Here is a 22,159-nt window from a genome sequence, read left to right on the forward strand (position 1 = left end):
GAGACAGGCTTTAGAGCACCTAAGTATTGATATATACATAATGGATCTACTCAAATCTTTCCTTTTAAATCGTGGCCTTTATTTCCCAGGATGCCAGGAGGTGCGAATGTAATGTGGGTTATGTGGGGAATGGAATCCAGTGCCTGGAAAAGTTAGTTCCTCCTGTCGATCGATGCTTGGAATCCAATGGGGGCTGCCATCCGGAGGCCATCTGCAAAGACCTGCATTTCCACGGTAAAAAAAATACCAAATCATGATAATTTCTCCCTTCCCACCAATGACTCCCAGACTCATACTGGTCTGGTACAAATTAACCTCTCAATGTGTTTCAGAGAAAACAGCTGGAGTGTATCACCTGCGCGTGCCAGCAGGTAAATACGCTCTGAACTACAGCATGGCTCAGGCAGCGTGCCAGGCAGACAGCGCCACCCTGGCCACGTTCTCCCAGATGTCTGCAGCTCAGCAGGTAAACTCCCACCCACTCAAATACATTGTATATTAGGGGTGACTTTTGTTGCAAGACCCTGAAGATCATTTTGTGTCTTTAATGCTACAGTTTGAGAAAAATTCCAATGGTTCCAATTCAGTTCTAAGTCAATTCTTTCTTCCCCCTTAATGAAGTTGAAACCTGATTTAAAAAGAATATCACAAAATTGTTTGCACAAGAAAATAAAAATTGTATTACAAGAATATTTTTTTCATTTTTTTTTACTCCCAAGCTTGGACTCCACCTCTGTGCTGCAGGCTGGTTAGATGACAAGCGAGTTGGTTATCCAATAATATATCCCTCTATGAAATGTGGCAACAACCATGTAGGAATTGTTGAATACAAAGACCCAGCTGAAACAGAAAAATATGATGCTTACTGCTACAGATATAAAGGTACAAAAAAATGCAGCTTTTATTATTATTTCCCCAAGGTCCCCTAACAGGACACAAAGCATTTGGAGTAAAGCACTTACGTTTTAGTTGAAAATTGCTAGTTCATAAGGATCACTTCTGCAGTGAATCTAACAAGAGGCCTAAAAGATACAAGACCTTTCCCTGAATATACAGTACACTGAATCACTTCCTGTTTTTTTGTTTTCTGCAGAAGTCAAATGTGTTTGTAGAGATGGATATATAGGTGACGGGGATTTCTGCAATGGAAACTTCCTGAACGTGATAGCAACCAACGCTAATTTCTCAGTGTTTTACTTGGTAAGTATCAAGGCTATATTTTAGACTTATAATTTAGTATTCATTACTGCTGGGCCTGGCTTGAAAAAAGCTGCAACATGTTTTTTTTTTTTAAATGTAATTGTAATTATTTATTTAATATCCTTCCCCCCCTGCAGAAATTATTGGACTATGCAAACTCCTCTTCGGAGGGAGAAGTCTTTTTAAATTTTCTCTCGAATGCGTCCATATACGAGACCCTCTTTGTGCCCGCAAACAGTGGATTTGGTGGAAATGAGGTAACTTGATTTTTGACTTGGCAGAGACTGGTTTATATTTTAAGGAAAAGCCTAACTTGTTTGTAATTAAAAGTGACTCCGATTAAGAGCAGTAATTTCAAACCTCCAAGCTGTCACGGGATATCAACAGAAGCATAACAGATGCTGGTACTTTTATAGTGTTTAATTTTAAAAAATGATCTTAAAATCTATTGTTGGATGAATGCCGTGCTGTGTACGTCAGTCGGCTGAAATTCAGAAAGAAGTCCTTAAAGGCTTAATGGGTCGAACTGGAGAATGTGAGCACTACCTCAAGTAACAAAATTAAATATCTTTCTAGACTTTATCCTGGAGGGACTTGGAATATCACATATCCATTAATAACAGCTTTACCTTCTATGCGGACTTGTCTCATGGCAAAGTGCTACCTTCCCGGCTGGGCTTTAACCTATCAGTGGTTGATTCTGCTTTCACGGACAGAAAACTAACAAATGTAAGTAGCACTATCGGTCATACACTTCAACTTCAACAATGCCAAATATAAAACTGCTGCCCTAATTCAAGGTTATACTTTCAAAACATGTACACGCATGGTCCATTGGATTCTATTTATAAAGTCCTACATGACATTTCTTAGTAATATTTAACTGAAAAAACAAACACTGATTATTTATGTAATTGTCTGTACAGGGCAGTTCAAGGACATCAGCTTCAAAACTGTGTAACTACTGTCGTCACCCCTTGCCATGACCGATGAAAAAGCGATTGGATTCTGAACAGAACCATTTATGTCCTGAACTGAGTAAAATGTCGGTAGTAAAATAGATAGCACCTTGAGATTTAAAAGCATGTATTTAGGCAAACTCTGTTCTTTCAGTAATCGCTGTCTGTGTATTTCAATACTAGTGATATTTTGGCTTTATTCCACAGGGCTCTAAACTTGTAAACCAGCAACTAATAGTCGAGTGGGATATCCCTGCTATCAACGGGATCATCCACGTCATTGAAAAGCCCATGAAAGCCCCGCCTCCAGTGAGTATTCATGACCTATGGAGCAGGTTTTGACACTGTGCAGCAGTTGAAGTAAAGGAAACCAGATCAGGGTGGTGCATATTGTTTAGAAAAAGTGTTAAAATACATGTGTACAACATGTGTCAGCAGGAGTATGCATCTTCCTGGGGTAGAGCATACAGTAGTACGCCTGTGAATAACAAGCGATGGGTCTTGGACTTGGTTTGTATGAGGCTGTGTGATGAGTTAGGTCTTCATTTCATGATAGAGATCCATGTCAATTCAGTTGGTAATCTCAAAGCCCATTTTCAGTGGATCATGCATACCCGATCCTCCACAGTAGCCCCGTGGTGGAGGGATGGACAGATGTCAGTAGATGTTCTCTTTTGCAGGTGCTGTCTGTGTCCAGCACCATAACTCACGAAGCTCATTCGAAGGCGGCGGGTTCGGTCGTGGCCTCGGTGTTGGCCGTGGGCCTCATCGCTGCGGTTGTAGGTGGCCTGCTCTACTACTACTTAAAACACAAGAACGATGGGTTCCACTTCCACTACTTTAAGGTTTGTGGATGATTTTTTCTGCAAGCTACAAAGTAATCTAAAGAATTTAAAGATAATCTAAGCATCTCTCTATCAGAGCCCTGTTTAGAATGGGGAACGTTTGTTTTAGTTTTAGCATGGTGATGGAACACAACATGTTCCAGCAGCACCTAGAAACACGACTGTTTGTGGGAAACTGTACACGCATGATCAGTTTGCATCCGTGACTTCAGCTGTGGGTAAAAAGGTAGCTCTCTCAGATCAGATCTCTCTCTCTGAGTCTTGTGCCTGTGTTTGCTGCAGAGTGATGAAGATGAAGATGATGATGACATGTCATCCAGAGGAAAGGGCAAGCCAGCTCTGGTCTCCATTCCCAACCCTCTGTACAGCGGCTACAGTGCCTTCGTCGAGCCTTTTGCGGTGAGTTAAAACTGTTCACTTTTACAGCAAAAATAAATCAATAATGAGTTTTATTAGACTGCCATTACTCTGAGTGTATAGATGTGTTGAGAATCAGTGCCTGGACTGCGAACTGAAAAATGTTCAATAAAATAAAGCATTAATTAATACAATTGTAATATTTCAGAAAACCACAAGGAAAATATAAAATCAAATGTTGTACATCAACTTAGATACAGAAATAATTGGCAATATCTTCAAAATGGAAAGTCTCTAGAAGAATCTTTATTTTTTAACAGCAGAGGAAAACAACATTGTTTCTCAAAACCTTTTTTTTTTTTTTCTTTTCTTTAAGGATGCCCCTGAAATGAATTTTGCAGACACGGGTCATAGTCTTGACTAGACCAAAGAAGAATAAGGATAGCATCCATGTTCATGTGCTGACTGAAAACAGCGCAAAACAGTGGTTAGTGAATGTCCAAGGCAGATGAATGTGAAGAGGCAGCAATACTAGAAATTGGTTTAATAAAAAATAGTGCACTGGTGATGGGCAGGAGGTATAGGTTACTTTAGGCACTTTTCCCTAACTAATACAGTACTCTATGTACAAACTGTAAAGGAAGATACAAAATAACATGAACATTAAAGCAGAGTTACAGACTCATACAGGTGTGTTAGTCTTGTATTTTAGCCACATCAATGTTGAACTACTTTTATGCACCACATTATGCGGGATATTTTTTAAGTGTTATTGTAGCTTAATTTATTAACTGTTATATTATTTACATAAGAAAAAATAGAATGGAGGAGGCTGATAGACTTATTACCACAAGAGGTTGTAAGATAATTTTACGTTAAGGTTAACAAATGTATGTGTAGACTGAACACACAGATAATGACATCTTATGATGTTCTGAAATATACAGATCACAATGTATAAGGCAACCACTGTTAACTCTATAAAGCCATTTTATACCATATAACACCTTTTTGTATTTAACATGTAACAGATTATAAATGATTTCTTTGAAAATACACAAATGGACCATAACAGACAGCACTACACAAATTACAACACCAAGCAATCCTCCCTGCACATTATATTAAAATAATATGACTCAATTTCTCTCATTTGAATCCAAATACATTTTCCCCATTTTCAATTTACATAACTCCACAAAATGTGCACTACAATGCAAGGTCAAATCTGGAAGATGGCTATCGAGATATTAGCGTTTTCAAATGGAACCTACAATGTTGCATAGTCCGTGAATGCAATGAAATGCTTCCTAACATTTAAAATAATTAGTGGCTTTTGGTTATTAAAAACAATATTATCATCAAAACTCTTAGGACAGCTCCTCAAGAACAAAATATGTTTTGTATGATGAACAGGCTAAGCATTGGCATTAGATTTTTTGGTTGAAAATTCTTGAACAGCATTATAAAAAGTTATCAAAGTTAATGAAGCATCTTGCATTAAATAATCCAACCTAAAAAAATGTATTATATTCAGTTCCAGTACCAGAGCTAAACAGTAGCTCACAGATTTGGTCTTTTATTACATTATAAGGAAAATTATATAATGGATTTTTCTTGACAATACAAATGTCTTTACTTTTCTAAATCCTAAGTTCTACTTCAGCTGTAGCTCAATGGCTACATTTAAAAAATATATATATTAATTATTATTGCACAAGATTACACCAGGAGTGATTTTGCTAGACACATCTCAGTATAAAATACATATATACAAACTGTTTAATTTATTTAATTTTCATCTCAATTTTTAAAGTGGAATAAACTAAATACCTATTAAATGTAGCACTACACTGCAGTAAGTTATAACAATGTGTCAATTGTCAATTAGCACAGGCACTTAAATTCACAACCTTTTATATAATGTAAAAAAACTAAAGCAAAACCATGGCATTACTCTGCAGTCTAATACTGTTCTGAGGGCTTGTCTTGGCAGTATAAAATACTGTTAAATGACAATGTAGTTTATGTCTGGGAATAAAATGTCATACGACACAATCATCGTTCACTGTCATGAGAAAACCCCGTTCAGCGCTGTCCTGTACATCGTTCATTATAACGCCGTTTCCCTGGGGTGGTGGGGATCACCAATAATGAAGAAAATCCATAATGGTCAAAAGACAAACACTCACGGCAACAACCAATAGCTTTGTTTCCACCTGCCAATGAGAACTACTAATTCAAATTCAGCTTTAGTTCAGCCAATCAGCACTTTTCCCTGTAGGGGCTTCGATCGGCTTCATATACTAAAAAATAAAATAAAATAAATAAATGGGGGGGGTAATAAAAGCCCTTGACTTGACTTGACAACACACATGCATATTGCTGATGTTTTCAGTAAATTACAGATTTTGAAAACCATCATTAAAGAACACTGGGCTGTGAGGTATTTAGAAGAGGGGTGACCGGTGACAGTCAGACGGGCAGAGACGTGCTCACCGTGTCGGCGATGGCTGTGCCCTCTAGCGGATGTGTACCATTTCCTCCAGAAACGGTGTCTTCATGCAGCCTGTGCACAGCTGGTCCATCCACAGCGGGGCCTCGTGCTGCAGGGGGGTGCGCCGGGGGTAGAAGGTATACTGCAGGTCGTAGTTGAGCAGACAGCTGATCGACGACATGTACAGGTCCGAGAAGCGGCACAGCCGTCGGGAGAAGTAGGTGGGGTTGTGGTAGCTCCGGAAAATGCTCCCGAACTGGGGGTTGAAAAGGTTCTTTGTGACAGACCTAGGACATAAAACCAGGAGAAGTAGCTCAAGTGTACGTTCGGTCTAGCTTTTGTGTTTAACATGATATAATGTTCTCCCTATGACACGTGAGTGGCACACTACATACAAAAAGGCTGAGATCTAGGCATGGGATCTAAACTGCAGCCAGCAGATTATTCTTTCATACAGTGCAAACCAGACAGACAGGTATATTCAGTTCATGCAGGAAATGGATTCGCAAAATGTAAGTTCATGTTCAATCTTGGTGCTGTGCAACACTGGAAGAGGAAAATTACAGAAGCCTTTTCACCTCAGCTCCTGTCGCTCCTTAAGCCATTCATTCAAGACCATCTTTGATTCAGCATCATGGTGCACCTGGAAAATACACGTTGAGCAGAGAAATCATTTGACATTGATTTCAACTTAACATTCCACACTTATAGTAGTTTACCCAGAAAAATCTGGTTTTGTTAACATGTACAACCAACCAATGCATTATATGCATTCATCTGATAATCCAAGATCCAGTGGTTTTATCTTTTCACATGAAACCTAAATGGACGTTTGTTGCCAAGACTAAAGGGTAGCAAAGGTGACACAGAGGCTGCCACAGGCTCCCACACACAATATTTTCTTCGTTCATTTCAAAAAGCTGCCCTTCCCGCTGACAGTACCTGCATCCTCTCCAGCAGGCCAGTGAGGGCCTGTAGCCAGGTGAGGGAGTGCATGTACTGCTCCGTGTTGATGATGCGGATCTCCGTGTGCAGCTCGGGCACTATGGCCCCTGTCCTCCAGCCGTGACGCAACATAAGGTCCTGCCATAACAACAAACATATCCCAGTGACCAGTCTGGTCTTGGAATCAGTAAGTGATTGCACAACAGTCTATTTTTTTTTTTTTTTTTTTTTACAGAACTCTAGACTGCACAAACATAGTAACAACACCCTAGAAAAATATGAAATACATGTTGTTGTTTGTGTTTTGAGATTCAAGGGTGGCCCTGCACTCTGTGAATGACACTAAATCACTTGCTTTATCATACCCATGGGTTGCTGAGCGGCTATGAAATCAGAAAAGAAATGCTCCAAAACAAAAAGGTATTTGCTTTCATTCCCATTTCCTTCGCTGGCGTTCATCTTGAAGGTCAACCATGTCACTGCTCTGGTGGAGCGGGAAAACAAGGGTTGCTCTCATTTTCTCCACAGATGGAAGAGGAAGCTGGATTCCACACAACACGGTTAGATTACCGGGAGACGTTCCCTTTCACAATAGCTGTGCTCGAAAAACCTGCTTTACAAACTGCTTTAAAGCGTGCCTGAATGGAAACCCAATGTGAAAAATTTCGGTTGAAAATTATCTGAACTTTGTACACATGTAAAGATTACTCCACTTCATCTATGAAGGCCAGATGCAAGATATTAATAAACAAGGATTGTGCAAATACACTGTTTAGTACAAGATTGAACTTGCTTTGAAGAAATAATTAAAAAAGGAACCAGTTAAGTTCACAAACCAAGCAACAGGAAATTTAACAATGTACGGTTTTAATTTATACTACACAATAAAACTGAAAGGTAATAAGTTATATTTCATTGCAAGCCTGCCTTTTCAAACAAAAGACCTTTGGTTCTGAATTTTGAAACATCAAGGTTTTACAATCAATATAATGGTTTTAAAAATAGCCTTGTTAAAGAATACTTACAGGAAATCCAATGAAATAAATACACAAGGGAAGTACAGTAGTACTTCAAACTGCCACTACATAAGATGGTGAAAAAGACAGTTTGAAAAAGTGCTACTTACTGCGAGATCGCTGTACAAGTGGTCCCCAAAATACAGCACTTTGGGTCCTCTCCAGCCAGTCAACTGCAGGAAATCGTACAAGTTTCCCTACAGAGAAATTAAACTACAACTGTTACAAAGCTAAATCAACAGTTAAGAGTGATTCGAGTTATTCAAATTCATTTATGAAATATGTCATTAACAGCCTGATCTGAACAGCCTGGCTTGTCTAACACACACGATTAAAAGCATAACTGCAAAGTCTTATGAAAACATGATCTGTTTCAAGGATTCTGCTTCTGAAATCTTACCACATGGCTAAAGCAGACCAAATGACTTCTCGTTTCTTTTTTAACAGATTGAAAAATAATCTGTTTAACTGCAGCCAGGCCTGTTGACTCTCACTGGGCTGCATGTGCAAACACCAGATGTGCAGCTTCACAATTAAATGCATTAAGGATTAAATCAGCACTCAGTCTTGAGAAACAGTGCCTGTGTGGCCTTTTCTTCTCAGGAGACAGCAGACAGCACTTTTGTATGATAGCTAAAAAACTAAATGCAACCACCTGCGATAAGATATAATGGGGACAAACATTATACAGACAATGCACTAGTCAATGAAAACATTTTGATTATTATTATTGCACCTGTAGCAGTATACAGCTACCTGAATAGCAACTGTTATACATTTAGACAGTTTCCTTCAGTTTATTTTATGTAGAACTGTAATCCACACTTTAGGTCTTAAGTATATCTTGGCTGGTTGACACAAGTAACAGGTATGAATCCTAGGCTATGCATATATATATAATTGTGAATTAAACACACATTTATTACCTGCTTTCAGCTTGGCCATGCATTCTCCCTGTCAAGCTTATCTGTGTAGCCTGAAAACAGTTTTTACTTAGGAACCACACAATGTCAAATGACATCATTTCTTCCAGCCTGCACTGTGAAAACAAACCTGGGAAACAGGCGAAGCTTCTAAAGACTTGTATGCATTATCTTCAAATGTTTTTTTATGGTAAGCTTAATCATACTGCCCTTGCGTTGTACCGGGATTCAAGTTTGTTTAAGGAATACATATTTTCTTGTATTAAACCAATAATATTGCCATTCTTTCTTGCCAGGCGTTGGTGATTTGAACTCTCTGTTCTGCTTTGGCAGTTTTCCCAGAACACCGCTCAGCTTCTGAACTTTGCATAAGTCACAGAGAAAGATGTTTTGATCTTACACCTTTCATCTCGATGTTTCGACTCAGTTAGCATTGTTCTTCAGCTTCTATTCTGCCAGCAGATTAGAAATAATGGGTCACAGTGTCCCTAAACTGCTACTTTTCGAGAGTGGACTGAATATTAGAGCATAGACAAGCAAAAAAAAAATACAAATTCATATCCAGTTTATCTGAAAGATGAGATATTTGCCATTTTCTCTGCACTGAAACTTAAATTTAACATGAAATGCATTTTTGTCTATCAACGAAAACACAGCTACACCGAGCTTTAAGGAAAGAGAGGAGGCTGCTTTCTCTTACACAATCTTTGTCAAACTCGGCACCCAGCCAATACCCTTTGCTCTGTTCTGGACTGAATTGATAAATCAGCACTTTATCATGTGGTTTCACAGACTTTGATTATCACTCATCCAAGACTACGCTGCCTAACATCATATGGGTAGTCCTGGTGCTAATGTGGGTCTGTGACAGCAGCCCTACATGTTGATTTCTTGCATTAAGCAGCTCTTTGCTCACCTGTCTATAGATCTTCCCTTTCTCCATGCTGGTGATCCGGTCCCATTGGAGGGATCCACTCTCATCCAGTCTCCTGAAGGGCCTTTATGAGAAGACATGAAGCCAATCTAAGATGGTGGGAAATCTGTGACTCGTCATTCCTAAACACCATACATCTCAGTTTAAGTCATTATATGTGTTTAAATTATATGAGCTTTAAGGACTGTTACATCAGTGGTGTTTTTTTAGTTTTTTTTACTAAAAACATCCCTCTGTTCCACAAGACCCTTACAGAAGATCTCTCACCACCACAGTAAACATCAAACCATCATAGAGGCACAAATATTTACAGGGCCATTACAGTGAGAAAAACACCTACTTGCGTCTGTCTGTGAAAAAGCTGGGCTTGTCTGCCTGGACAATGACAGCATCGAACAGTTCCCTCCAGTGCTTCCCAACCATGTGTTTCATGCCTTTGTCACTGCCGTAGAAAAAAAAACAGCATCAACGATGTCCCTGAGCTTTCTTTTGCCAGGGAAAAAGCTATTTGTTTTACTACATTTTGTAGTTTCATTTCTGAATGAAGTTTCACTTTAAAATGTTTCCATCCAGCTTTGACGCTTGTTTTCCAAACCTCTCCCCCACTCCCCCAAGTACAGACAATTGGAGCAGGGAGATGCAAGGATGTTTTAAAAGGTTTTAAATGTGAACACATGTTGCTTGTGGGTGGTTTTCTAATCGTGACCTTAATCCCAGAGATTGGAACAGGGAAACTCAGTGTCCGTGCATCAGGAAAACAAAAGACAAGGATGTGGAGATTGGCACTCACACAAAACTGAAGGGGCTGTTGGTAATGAGAAAGAGTTTTTTCCCACTGTTTGCCAGCCTGTTCAGGATAGCGTAGGTCTCATCTCCATTGAGGATGTATTTCTCTGAAAGATGTAACAGTTTAAAAGTTAAAGAAATTCTCTAACACTGAAAAACAGTTCTTCTGTATCAGACACCTTAAACATAACCCTTCTAGTCGGGTATCTTTGAAGGTTGTGCATTATGAAAAAAAAGGGTCTTTTAGAAACTGAAAGGAGGCGAAAGGCTTAAATCTAGTTTAAAAAACAACAAGCATTTTGGGAAATTATATATATTTTCTTAATCACGCAAACAGGAGAGAACTGCTAGCTTCAGCAAGAGACGTTTGGGCTTTCCAGCAAAACATTCACATTTCAGTCAGCACCTTGTTAGTTCCTACAGCTACATCTGCCAGCTGTATTTTTACACACTACACACAACCTGAGGAAGACTCTCCAAACAGAATAATCCTGTGTGCAAGCTTTCTGATTGCATTGTTAAAAGCCATAAAGTTTACAAATATAGTTTTTGCAGTATCAATCTCTCTTCAATTCCAAATGTAAACAGATCATGTTTCCCTACATAAAACACAGTATGGGATCATTGCAGACCTTTTTTGACACAATAAATGACATCTGCAATATAATGCATACCCATGTCTTTCTCAATCCATTGGTACATCATTCCCTTCACATGGACATCCTTAATGGAATCCTGCAAAAACAAAATGAATACTGAAGAACGGATTCCTTTATTCTGTACTATAGATCATAAGGATTGCAGCCTTCAGGAGTGGTGTACTGTATAGATCATTTGCAAAGATGAATGAGATATCCTCAAAGATTAAAGGTAAAATTGCCAAATAAGTCTAGTTTAACAACATTAAATAATTTAGCATATAATTAAAATTGTATTATTACATAATTACTGCATAACTCTTTTTTTACATGCACTGCTTCAATGCTTTTCACTGCAGTCAGAGCAATTAGAAAGTAACTAAATTGTTGGACACAAAAATATAATATGTCCTTATAATTTCATCCACAACCAAAATTATAACTAAAAGGTATTAATTCTTTGTGCAAGATTTGGCCCCAGATAAAGTCAAAACTACAACCCACCTGCCACCTGTAGATAATAATCCCTTTACCTGATTGTGGAAATTGATATGGTTAAAATCTTATTGTATTCCTTTTTCCAGAACAACAATGAATATATATATAAAGATCTAATGAAAGGTTACATTTTATCAGTTTGATTTAGATGACATCATCACAGATATTAGTACAGGTGAAATTCTTATATAAAACCCTATTACACAATTTAGTTATGTCTGGAGAATAGACAGAACATTTTTAATCCCATTTGTACATGGGAATAATCCAAATCTGACCAGACATGTCTTTATGTGCTGAATACAAATATAAACTACACTCTCTGGTTTCAAATTCTCTCTGCCCGTGTGATTTAATCCTGTCCTGAGGTCAGTCTGGATATAAATGATGATTAATTCCGACAGCTGGCATCCTTCCAGAGCTGCAACCTCAGGTGCATCAGCAGTTTTAGAGTCTGGCTTTGTCTTCCCACAGCCATTGTGCTCCAAAGAAAGGCTTTATTTTCCTACATTTGCAATATTAAAGCAGAAATCAAAAGCCTTTCATTTCCTAGTAAGCCTCTTTTATTTACACCAAATGTTCACGATCCAAAGCCATAAATTCACAAGGAATTAATAACAATAAAATATGTGCACATTTATTGCAGTTTTGGTTCAATTTATGCCTTCGAGAATATGAATTCTCAACATGGATGTTCAACAGAAAAAAAGATTCTAAAAGGTCATGTTTTCAAATGAGAAATAACAGTTCATTTTATATTTTTACTAATAAATAATCATTTGAATAATTGAATAATTTCATTCTATTTGTCCATATAGTGGTTGTAGGTGTCCCTCACCGTGACATCTTTGAAGAGGTGAACTGGATCAAACTCAATGTTGTGGGTGATGAAATAGTCATTGACACAGGACAGCAGGGTCATCTCAGGGAGGGAAAATATATCCATGAATTGCTTAACGATGGGACCCTAAAAAATGAGGGAACAACAAAACAAAAAACAAAAAAAGATCAAATCCAGGCCTGTATTTGTTTTTTAGTTCTCCTCTATATTATTTATACAGAATACAAAACATATGAATGAATCTGCACGCTACAGACATCACATGACAGTAATGGTAGGATTCAGGTATCTCTCTCTCGTCTCTGTAGGACACAACTCCCCTGGAAACAAAATAGAGAAACATACCTTCCCATAGAAATCACTCATCTGGTGCAGTGGGATGTGCTGAGTCCCTCCATACATCTCAATCACCTCCTGGTCTGACACGGGCTGAAGGCCTCTGGAAGGAGATCGGACAATTAGGCATTTTGTCCCCTGAAAAGAGGCTTTGCACAGCCCAACGCATTCAGTTTGGCCATTTTCACAAAAAACAACAAACCTCCTAGTTACCTATACATTGATTATGGTCAGCAGATGAATACAGTTTTTGAAGCACAGTGGGAAAGAGAATTTCCCCCCAATTACACTACAACCAATCATGTCTGATAGAAGGCAATTAAATGTTAACAGTCTGATAAAGCACTGCCATCCCATAGTACACTTATATAAGTGTGTGTGTGTGTGTATATGTGTGGTGGTGGGGGGGTCTTTCCTAGTAACCAAAACAAATTATCAGGAAGCATAAAAATGTGTAGTCCTGTGTTATGAAGAGCTACAAGTTCAAAATAAATTGTTTATGCTTCTCCAACTGTGCCAATAAAACAAGCTTACTATACTGGGACGCAAACTGAGAATCTAAATCGAAAGCACAAACACGCCAACAGACATATTAGGAGTTTTAAAAAACGAGAAGACATACCTATATGCTGTTCCGGACTGAATATAGTGGAAGGCATCGATCTTCATCAGAAGACTCTGTTTGAGAAGACAGTGCAGCCATTGATGTGAAAACATTTCTCATCAGCCCTTAATTGCCAATGTTAAAAAACATGTCTGCTTTTCAAACACGAAAAAGAAGACCGATAAGTGTTTTTGTTAAAGTGCGATTAATCAGAATCTCGCGATATTTGGGTGATGAAGAATGTACTTTAAACAAACTTGCAGTGGACTATTTATACACACAAACCTCTCCTGCCATGACTCAATAGGAAAATACTTACTTTTTGTACATCATAGTGGAGACCTCTTATAGCAAAACTGGGGATATATTCATAGCTCTTAATGCCTTTTGGATACTGCAAAACAAGCAACAAATTAACCGTCTGATGACAGATGAACTCACAGTTGTCACAAACGTAAGATGATTTCTTTAAGGATTTGAAACAATAGCATTCTTTTGATTTTCCTAATGGAGATACACTAGTAGTTATTCACACCAACATGGAGTTTCCCTCTAACCTTGTACTGCTCAAGTAGGATTTCTCTGGCCTTGTTAAAAATCATTGTGTGCAGAAAACTCGAATAATGGGCCAAAGTGTAGTCATAGTCAAAGCCGTAGATCTCCACATCCCCCAAGCTGATCTCATTGTTGGCATAGATGGTGGCAGGATTGAGAAGGCTGCACACGCCAGGTGGAAGAAGATCTGAAAGAGTGTGTTCATAGGTATTCACTTTCTTATAATTTGTACATGTAAATAACATTTTTAACGAGACAGACCTTCCAGGGTTTTTCCCAAGTTTGAGATTTCAATTTTACATCTCTAGGCTCTATTTGTATCGTTAGGTTTACTATGTACCACCTGCTACACAACTGTAATGTCTGGTAAATGGTTATGTTCTTAGGGCTGGGCGATACATCAAGTTTTTGCGATATACTCGATGTATTATTTTGGGCGAAATTCAAAATGCTTATAATCACCAGTATCAAGTTTTTGTCATTGTTATGCAAATGTCTGTACAGCTGCAGACCCGGAAACCATGTGATGTGGGAGGAGTAACTTTTTTTTATGCAGCCAATCGCTTTGCAGGAAATGCTTGTCAATCTTTGTGGCCAATCACTTGCAGAAGACACTTCTCAGGTGCCTCATTTATACAGGTAAGGCGAGAGAAGGAATGAAGAGGAAGGAGCACGTGTCGGTGGTGTTACTGTCGAGTAATTTGTGTTGATGTCAGTAAATGAGTAGTTTTGAGGTCCTTAATCAGGAGATGCAACTGCTTATAAAGTTGCATGTTTATTTTACAAACGGACGGGTGCGTGGAATTACAATCAATGTTACACTGGCTGTATTAAGATTTTTTTTTTTTAAAGCAATGGAAGTGAATGAATGAAATAATACAGTTATTAAATTTTTGAATTATACACTAAGGATGTAAGTGAATGTAGAAATATACACTGATCAGTCATAACATTATGACCACCTGCCTAATATTGTGTAGGTCCCCCTTTTACCGCCAAAACAGCCCGACCCGTCGAGGCATGGACTCCACTAGACCTCTGAAGGTGTGCTGTGGTATCTGGCACCAAGACGTTAGCAGCAGATCCTTTAAGTCCCGTAAGTTGCCAGGTGGGGCCTCCATGGATCGGACTTGTTTGTCCAGCACATCCCACAGATGCTCGATTGGATTGAGATCTGGGCAACCTTGAACTCGTGATTCATCAGACCAGGCCACCTTCTTCCATTGCTCCGTGGTCCAGTTCTGATGCTCACTTGCCCATTGTAGGCGCTTTCGGCAGTGGACAGGGGTCAGCATGGGCACCCTGACTGGTCTGCGGCTACGCAGCCCCATACGTAACAAACTGCGATGCACTGTGTGTTCTGGCACCTTTCTATCAGAACCAGCATTCACTTTTTCAGCAATTTGAGCTACAGTAGCTCGTCTGTTGGATCGGACCACACGGGCCAGCCTTCTCTCCCCACGTGCATCAATGAGCCTTGGCCGCCCATGACCCTGTCGCCGGTTCACCGCTTTTCCTTCCTTGGACCACTTTTGATAGGTATTGACCACTGCAGACCGGGAACACCCCACAAGAGCTGCAGTTTTGGAGATGCTCTGACCCAGTCGTCTAGCCATCACAATGTGGCCCTTGTCAAAGTCGCTCAGATCCTTACGCTGCCCATTTTTCCTGCTTCTAACATCAACTTTGAGGACAAAATGTTCACTTGCTGCCTAATATATCTCACCCACTGACAGGTGCCATGATAATGAGATTATCAGTGTTATTCACTTCACCTGTCAGTGGTCATAATATTATGGCTGATCGGTGTATATAAATATACACACACACACACACAGGTTTCCCGCTATTCAAGCTAACCCTACACAATGTTGTAGCAATGTTGGCCAAACATATATGTGAGCAAAAAATAATAATAACCAAAAGAAACTTTAAAGCATATGTTCCATGTTTAAAGTGTACATGTTCCACCCTGCTCTCGTCGCCGGGCTGAACCTGATCTGCAAGCACCCCCACTAATTTAGACTGATATGATGTGTATAAAATTAAAGAAAATTAAAGTTGGTTTGCATTTTAATAAATTGAAAGCAATGTAAACAAATGCAGAATGTTTCATTTTCTTTTTATTAAGATGGTGAAGTGGTACACAGTTTTTTTTGTTATAACAACTATTTTGTATTGTCATATTATACAGTGCTGTCTGGTCAGCAGAATCGAGATGCGACAGAAGAAATGTCCCTGTCTAGCAGATGTGAAATGCGTCAAAATGTAGTTTGACAGCCAGTATTTCAATTTTGCGCATTGTTTATACAGGCATATTTTGTATTGTTATTTTTAATGTATGTAATATAGACATGCTCAGGTATTTAATGTAAGTCAGGTAAAACAAAAATCATATTTACCATGATAGCCTGCATGTGGTATTTGTTAGTTTTGCATATTTAATGATTAAAGAAAGAAAGACTTGTTGTTTGAATGTCTTTGGTCTGATTTTATTGCTTGATTGGAGAAAACAAGAAATATTGAGATATGTTTTTTAAGTCATATCGCCCAGCCCTATCTTAAATCCTTGAAAAAATAAACTAAACTTACAGCCAGGGGGTATATTGCTACCAATATCACTTTGAATAGTTACAGACACATTACATTTTGCATTACTCTACATCATTAGAGTGATTTAAACCTATTGCCCTCAGATGCAGATTCATTAGCAATTCTTCACTTGATTAATGGGCATGTTATTTTTACAGTAAGGTTATGTTGATCTTATTATGGAAAAAGAGACGGGAAGCATTTTATTTTCTCACCACAGTATTTCAGCTTTCACTGTAGCCCTGCTGAACCCACGACCCCCATTAAAGGCTGTGCACAATATTGAACAAATAAGTCTTTGACATCAGAACAGTTTATATTCCAGTGATTTATTGTATAGCCCTTATTACGGTGCACTGGAGAAGAAAACAGAGTGGGTCAGTGCAATTCAAAAGGAGCCATAATGCTTGGTGCTTTTGTCAAGATTGTTTCCCCCTACATACATACATATATATATACACACACACACACACACACATACATACATACATACACACTTTTTAAAGTTAATGAAACTTTTGTGGTAGTGCCCTCTGCTGACACCCACACTAATAACAAACCAATAACCATCAGCCCGATTGCAACTCGTCTTATTTATGTTATGACCAGAGCTGCTGTATGCACGTCACTTACCATAAACAAGCTTTTTCATTTCTCGGTATCTTGCCCACAGGTATGTTTTGTCGTGCACTTTCTCAGGCGCAATGCTCACCGACCTCTTGGCCCTGCTGCGGTGGTGCTGCTGGGGCCCGGGGGACGGGGGGCGCTTGGCATCGGAGCGGCACTGACACGACGCAGTGACACCGTGCAGGGCGGTGCAGCCAGCCGCTCCCTTCTGCAACCCGACGCGGATGCTCTTTAACAGCCCCAGAGCCATTTGTCTTCAATTGCACAGCGACATGTTTCCAAACTATAACGCTGTTTCTGGCCCTCCACGCAGCTCCCTGGCTGACTTGCGACGCTTTCTCCAGACTGCTCACTTACTTGTATCTGGCAGCCAAACAAATAGGATTTCGTTGGCTTTGGTAAGTTTGTTCACTTTAAGAGATACAGGGCAACAACCAATCAAAGCCTAGTGTTACTCCTCTGACAACCAATCATATCTGAAGAACCCTTGGCTGCGCGTCGCAGAGCCGCTTCCTGTTTGAAGGTGTAGTTCTTAGAACGGGCAATCTTAGCATCCAACGCTGCACTGCAGTATTTCAAGGAACTACGCTACCCAGAATGCACCGTGATAATACCACGCCTACTAGACCCGTAGAAAAGTATTAATAAAACAATTATTACGATGTTCACAATCTTTGGATCATAAAACTCAAATCAGCTGTTTTAAATGTTTTAAAGATGTTGGAACTGGTCGATTCTTAATGAAACTTTTTTCAATACAAATTAGACATGTGTCAAAAGCAGATATAATACGTATTGTACTATACATCTTTTTCAATCAATACATACACTAGACACTTACGTTTCATATTTCATTGATTTAATACATGTTTACAATACAATAGGTAACATCAGACAGGCCGTGGGATAATTGGTTAATTGGGTTTGATATGCCACAGACTCGTCAAGTCAAACACACGTGGGTTGAGTCACCAGATCCGAAAATAACCGCAGAGCCGCCCCCGGCTAAAGGCAGAGAAGTGCGGGCCACCCGAGGTTATTCACCCGCCTGCTCTACAGCCAGACCCTCCTCCACCCTCTGCTGGTGCCGCCTCTCTGAATGCTTCCTCCGATAGACATCGTCTGAAATAAAATACAACACATTCATTATTTGTGTGCCTGGTTTTCGTAGTGTTTTATCTTGCATGTTCATTTTATTGATTACGTATATTATTTGCATTGCATTTTATAGCCCACGCATACATCTATACTAAAATAACTATCATTAATAAGGCTGATCTGAATATAACGGCGATATTCATAGCAGGCTTAATTTGGTACTTAATGAAAGCATGGCTGATTGATAACTTACAGAAGGTTTCTTTGCCGATCCTCACATTAATCATGATCCACTCCATGACGCCTCCCAAGACGAAGAAACAGGGCAGGAATCGGTACGTCCCGAAGCGACGCTTTCCAGGAACCAGACTGAGGATGTATTTAATCTTTCGGCTTTCCAAGAGCATGGTCACACTGTGCGTTTCACCTAGATCTCCCTCCCGAATCGATGGAAATTAAGGACACGAATAAACACTGCTCTACACAGATGCATCTCATTGAGCACGTACTCCCATTGTTATACTGGAAGATAAATTCAGCTGAATACACAACTTAAAATTGTATGTACTCTATCATGTCTATGTATCCCTTTGGACGTCCTCTACCAGTGTTGACACTCAGGCCGACATGCTTATTCAAGAACACGTGTTCCTGAAAATATTTGACGGCTACGGAAGCTCAATACGGACAAACATATCCAATCGCTTTCATAAACTCATACTTGGTCAGCTAACTAAACATTAAAGTTCGTTTTACATCTTCGTTTAATTGCCGAGATTTCGCACACAAAAAACAAACATACAAAAACCATCAATAATATCATTGGATTAGGTAAACGATATTTATAGATAGTGAGAGAGAGCAGGCTGAAGTTTGCTCAATGGAGTTTACCTGCTACAATCATTATCATCATTGACTGTTTTCATTATACCTCATTATTAACCTATTATTTTTTCTATGAAGATGTGAGCTAGCGACATCCATTTGTACATCTGGGGACCAATGGCTAGATAGATATGACAAAGAGTGAAATTAAAGCAATTTAGAGAAAATACTGTTTATTTTGTGATTTATACACTTGCACCGTCTGTTAGTCTATCGGACCATTACAATAGCACTAAACATCACACTAACTTCATTATCAAATTCAATTTAAGGTGCTTTATTAGCATCATTTACAAATTCACAGTGCTGCCTAAGCAATTATACATTACATACATACAGTTAAGTCCATAAATATTTGGATATTGACAATATTGTCATCATTTTGGCTGTGTATGCCACCATAATGGATTTGAAAGAAAACAATCAAGATGTGCTTTAAGTGTACACTTTCGTCTTTAATTTGAGGGTAGTTACATCCAGATTGTGTGAACAGTGCAGGAATTACACCCATTTTTATGTGTTCCCCCCAATTTTAGGGGCTCAAAAGTAATTGGACAAACTAACATAATCATGAATTAAATTGTGAGTTTCAATACTTGGTTGAAAATCCTTTGCAGTCAATGACTGCCTGAAGTCTGGAACCCATAGACATCACCAGATGCTGGGTTTCTTCCCAAGAAATCTCCTGCTTGTTCTTGGGGCGTTTGAAGTTGAAGTTGCCCAGAAGCTGGCAGGCAGAGAACATAATTAGCCCCAGTGCCATGTCAAGCACAGGAGGCACCCAGCTCCCCTCCTTTGCCATCCCTCTCTTCATCTCCTCTGCCTTCAAGCTCCCTTCTACCCTTCCAGTTTCTTTTTCCTCCATTATTCTTTCTCCCCTGCTGCCCTCACAGCCCCATTGCTTTCTTGCCATCCTTCCCTCCTCTTCCCTGAACCCTTACTTCTCTAGTCAGCACTCTACCACCCTGCTTTCCCTCCCTCCTGTCCCCACACCCCACTCTACTACCTCCAGGGCCTTGATGAGGTGCTCCCCAGATGAGATGTTAGGGATGTTGATTGTGACAGTGAAGGTGTCTACCATCTCAATTCTCTGCAGGATGACCTTGCAGCTCGTGGTACCAAAGATCAGGAGCTTGTGGTCCTGACGTGCAGAGAGCAAAGCCAGAGGTCATTGAACACCCAACTCTTGAAAGCCCACTAATCACTAATCAAATCCTACCATTGTCCATTTTTGGACATGTCGGGTGTGCCACACCATTTTGTGGCAAAATATACTATAGGAAGAATCACATTTAGGTCAAGTAGGCGTGACTGTGGCTTGAAAAGGTAGGGAAGCACTGTTGTAGGTGTTCAACCAAAGATTCAACATCACTGTCATTGTAGACGAAGTGGTCCCGAGAGGTCCAGATCAAGCAGTCATTGTCTTCGTGGACGTGAGACTAATGAAGACTTCCTCCAGAACAGGGCGCTGGGAGTGAGCTTGCATGCAGATGAGGTGCCACACAGGTGACCAGGCAGGCGACCCGTTCTTCTCTCCCCCAGCTCCCCGTGGTGAGGCCTGCTTTTCCATCCCCTCACTCGGCAGAGACACCTCTGCTTCACTCCAGGGCACAAAACCCCTCTCTCTGCACACACACAGCCCCGGAAAAACGCCACTAATCATGCGTTAACCCCTTCTCACCTGGAGACAGGATGAGCTCTCTACTCACGTGAGGGAGGCCTTCTGCAGCAGCACCAGCAGAGCTTGTACAATCTCCCATGCTTACACACAGCACAGGATTGTGTAGACTGAACTTACTTTGAGTTGTTCACATTTCCTTCATTGTTTGTATAGAGAGCCCCACTCCCACTAACTCTCTCCCCCTCTACTGCCTCCGATCTCTCACCCTCTTCTGCTCCTCTTCGGTGTCGGCGAACAGCTGGTAGATGTTGGCCTCGGACTCGCCCATGTACGTGCTGAGGATCTCGGAGCCATTCACCACCTTCGGCTCACACATGCTGAGCATCTTCCCAACCTCTCTGGCCAACAGAGTCTTGCCTGGGTGGCCGTAAAGCAGGATGCCCTTGACATGCTTCAAGCATGGAGAGAGAGGCCGTAAAGGAGGGGAAGTGGCCCACACATCATTAAGGTGTGCTGCGTTCAACTTCACTACGTTTCTGCAGCCTCACAGGGACGGTTCCTGAGGAGAGAGCTCTCGAGACGGAAGATGTCCAACCCACTGGACTCGGCACAGAGTTCGAGCGAGGCCATCAATAAACACAAACCCGACAGGGAGAGAGAGAGAACGCTCACCCATCTCCTCCACAGTCTCGGGTGGTGCAGCGCAGGAGGCAAAGGCCCTCCTGAGGATGTCAGATAACTCCTTGTCCAGGCCGCTGATGCCCGTGAACACTAAGTTCCAGTCAGGCTTGATGATGGACTGGCAGTCCTGCTTGGCCGTGACCTTGCCTGGGAGACACCCAAGGCAGAGAGGGAGAGAAAGAGGGAGAGATGGAGTCAGAAGAGGTGACAGAGGCAGGGCGAACCCACAGAGCTGGGTTATTACTACTACACCCATTCAGACACGTTCAGACACAAAGATGTGAGGAGCTATGAAAATTATGATGAATATATATCGCCACCGTGTGGATATCTTCAGTACTACAGTCGGTAATTAAACTACAGAAGTATTCTGCAACTCATTGACAATTGACATAGTCTAAAAAAGGCTACCTATATATTAAAATAAAGTGAGTGAGTAAGTGATAAGGTATCCCTACTGCCCTAAATCTCGAAATAATACAATGTTTCTACAATGTTCTGAATAGGATCTGTGTAGTGTAGGGGTACACTGGGTTTAGCCAGGAGTTAGGGGTAACTATACTTACTGACTAGGGTCAGAAAAGACCTCTTGGCTTTCTCAAAGATCACCTGGCTGATCCCCATGACCCGGCCACTCTTGCTCTGCACAGGGCAGTAGAAGCGCTCATGCACTTGGACCCAGGCAGTGACCCCCTATCCTGCTGGTTTTTGTTCCAACCTC

At 40.3% G+C, this 22,159-nt stretch overlaps 3 protein-coding genes across 4 annotated transcripts in view; 1 reads left to right on the top strand and 2 right to left on the bottom strand.

Annotated features, from left to right (window-relative positions):
• Window positions 1-4,046, top strand: part of stab1 (stabilin 1) — a 29,529-nt gene extending 25,483 nt beyond the window's left edge. The window contains exons 60-69 of the mRNA XM_066697881.1: window positions 90-234; window positions 333-466; window positions 720-882; window positions 1,094-1,200; window positions 1,338-1,457; window positions 1,777-1,929; window positions 2,367-2,468; window positions 2,840-3,004; window positions 3,287-3,403; window positions 3,738-4,046. Coding sequence (XP_066553978.1) covers window positions 90-234; window positions 333-466; window positions 720-882; window positions 1,094-1,200; window positions 1,338-1,457; window positions 1,777-1,929; window positions 2,367-2,468; window positions 2,840-3,004; window positions 3,287-3,403; window positions 3,738-3,785 — 1,254 coding nt within the window. The 3' untranslated portion in view covers window positions 3,786-4,046. The remainder of the gene's footprint in view (window positions 1-89; window positions 235-332; window positions 467-719; window positions 883-1,093; window positions 1,201-1,337; window positions 1,458-1,776; window positions 1,930-2,366; window positions 2,469-2,839; window positions 3,005-3,286; window positions 3,404-3,737) is intronic.
• Window positions 112-17,691, bottom strand: LOC136733850 (5'-nucleotidase domain-containing protein 2). 2 transcript variants are annotated; one of them, XM_066697885.1, is made up of 15 exons: window positions 17,160-17,691; window positions 13,937-14,121; window positions 13,699-13,773; window positions 13,398-13,453; window positions 12,785-12,878; window positions 12,437-12,565; window positions 11,137-11,197; window positions 10,467-10,569; window positions 10,017-10,118; window positions 9,659-9,740; window positions 7,930-8,016; window positions 6,801-6,941; window positions 6,437-6,501; window positions 5,861-6,145; window positions 112-221 (listed from the first exon to the last, which is right to left on the bottom strand). In XM_066697885.1, the coding sequence occupies exons 1-14, from the start codon at window positions 17,401-17,403 to the stop codon at window positions 5,884-5,886; spliced, it is 1,686 nt and encodes a 561-aa protein (XP_066553982.1). In that variant the 5' UTR covers window positions 17,404-17,691; the 3' UTR covers window positions 112-221; window positions 5,861-5,883. The 2 variants fall into 2 exon arrangements, with proteins under 2 accessions (XP_066553982.1, XP_066553981.1); XM_066697884.1 differs by lacking the exon at window positions 112-221 and having other exon boundaries at window positions 3,648-6,145; window positions 17,160-17,690.
• A 304-nt stretch (window positions 17,692-17,995) lies between these two features.
• On the bottom strand, window positions 17,996-18,907 carry uqcc5 (ubiquinol-cytochrome c reductase complex assembly factor 5). Its single transcript, XM_066697886.1, has 2 exons — window positions 18,505-18,907; window positions 17,996-18,275 (listed from the first exon to the last, which is right to left on the bottom strand). The coding sequence occupies exons 1-2, from the start codon at window positions 18,656-18,658 to the stop codon at window positions 18,190-18,192; spliced, it is 240 nt and encodes a 79-aa protein (XP_066553983.1). The 5' UTR covers window positions 18,659-18,907; the 3' UTR covers window positions 17,996-18,189.
• Window positions 18,908-22,159: the final 3,252 nt, after the last annotated feature.

This window comes from Amia ocellicauda, chromosome 3 (genome assembly GCF_036373705.1).
Source record: "Amia ocellicauda isolate fAmiCal2 chromosome 3, fAmiCal2.hap1, whole genome shotgun sequence".
NCBI lineage: Eukaryota > Metazoa > Chordata > Actinopteri > Amiiformes > Amiidae > Amia > Amia ocellicauda.

Coding starts and splice junctions, on each gene's coding strand:
- LOC136733850 (XM_066697885.1), bottom strand. CDS start 17,403: ATGGCTCTGGGGCTGTTAAAGAGCATCCGCGTCGGGTTGCAGAAGGGA. Junction 9,741..10,016: donor TTTTTCACAGACAGACGCAA/GTAGGTGTTTTT, acceptor CTTCTCATAAAG/GCCCTTCAGGAGACTGGATG. Junction 6,502..6,800: donor GCCTGCTGGAGAGGATGCAG/GTACTGTCAGCG, acceptor TGTATTTTCCAG/GTGCACCATGATGCTGAATC.
- uqcc5 (XM_066697886.1), bottom strand. CDS start 18,658: ATGCTCTTGGAAAGCCGAAAGATTAAATACATCCTCAGTCTGGTTCCT. Junction 18,276..18,504: donor GATCGGCAAAGAAACCTTCT/GTAAGTTATCAA, acceptor ATTTTATTTCAG/ACGATGTCTATCGGAGGAAG.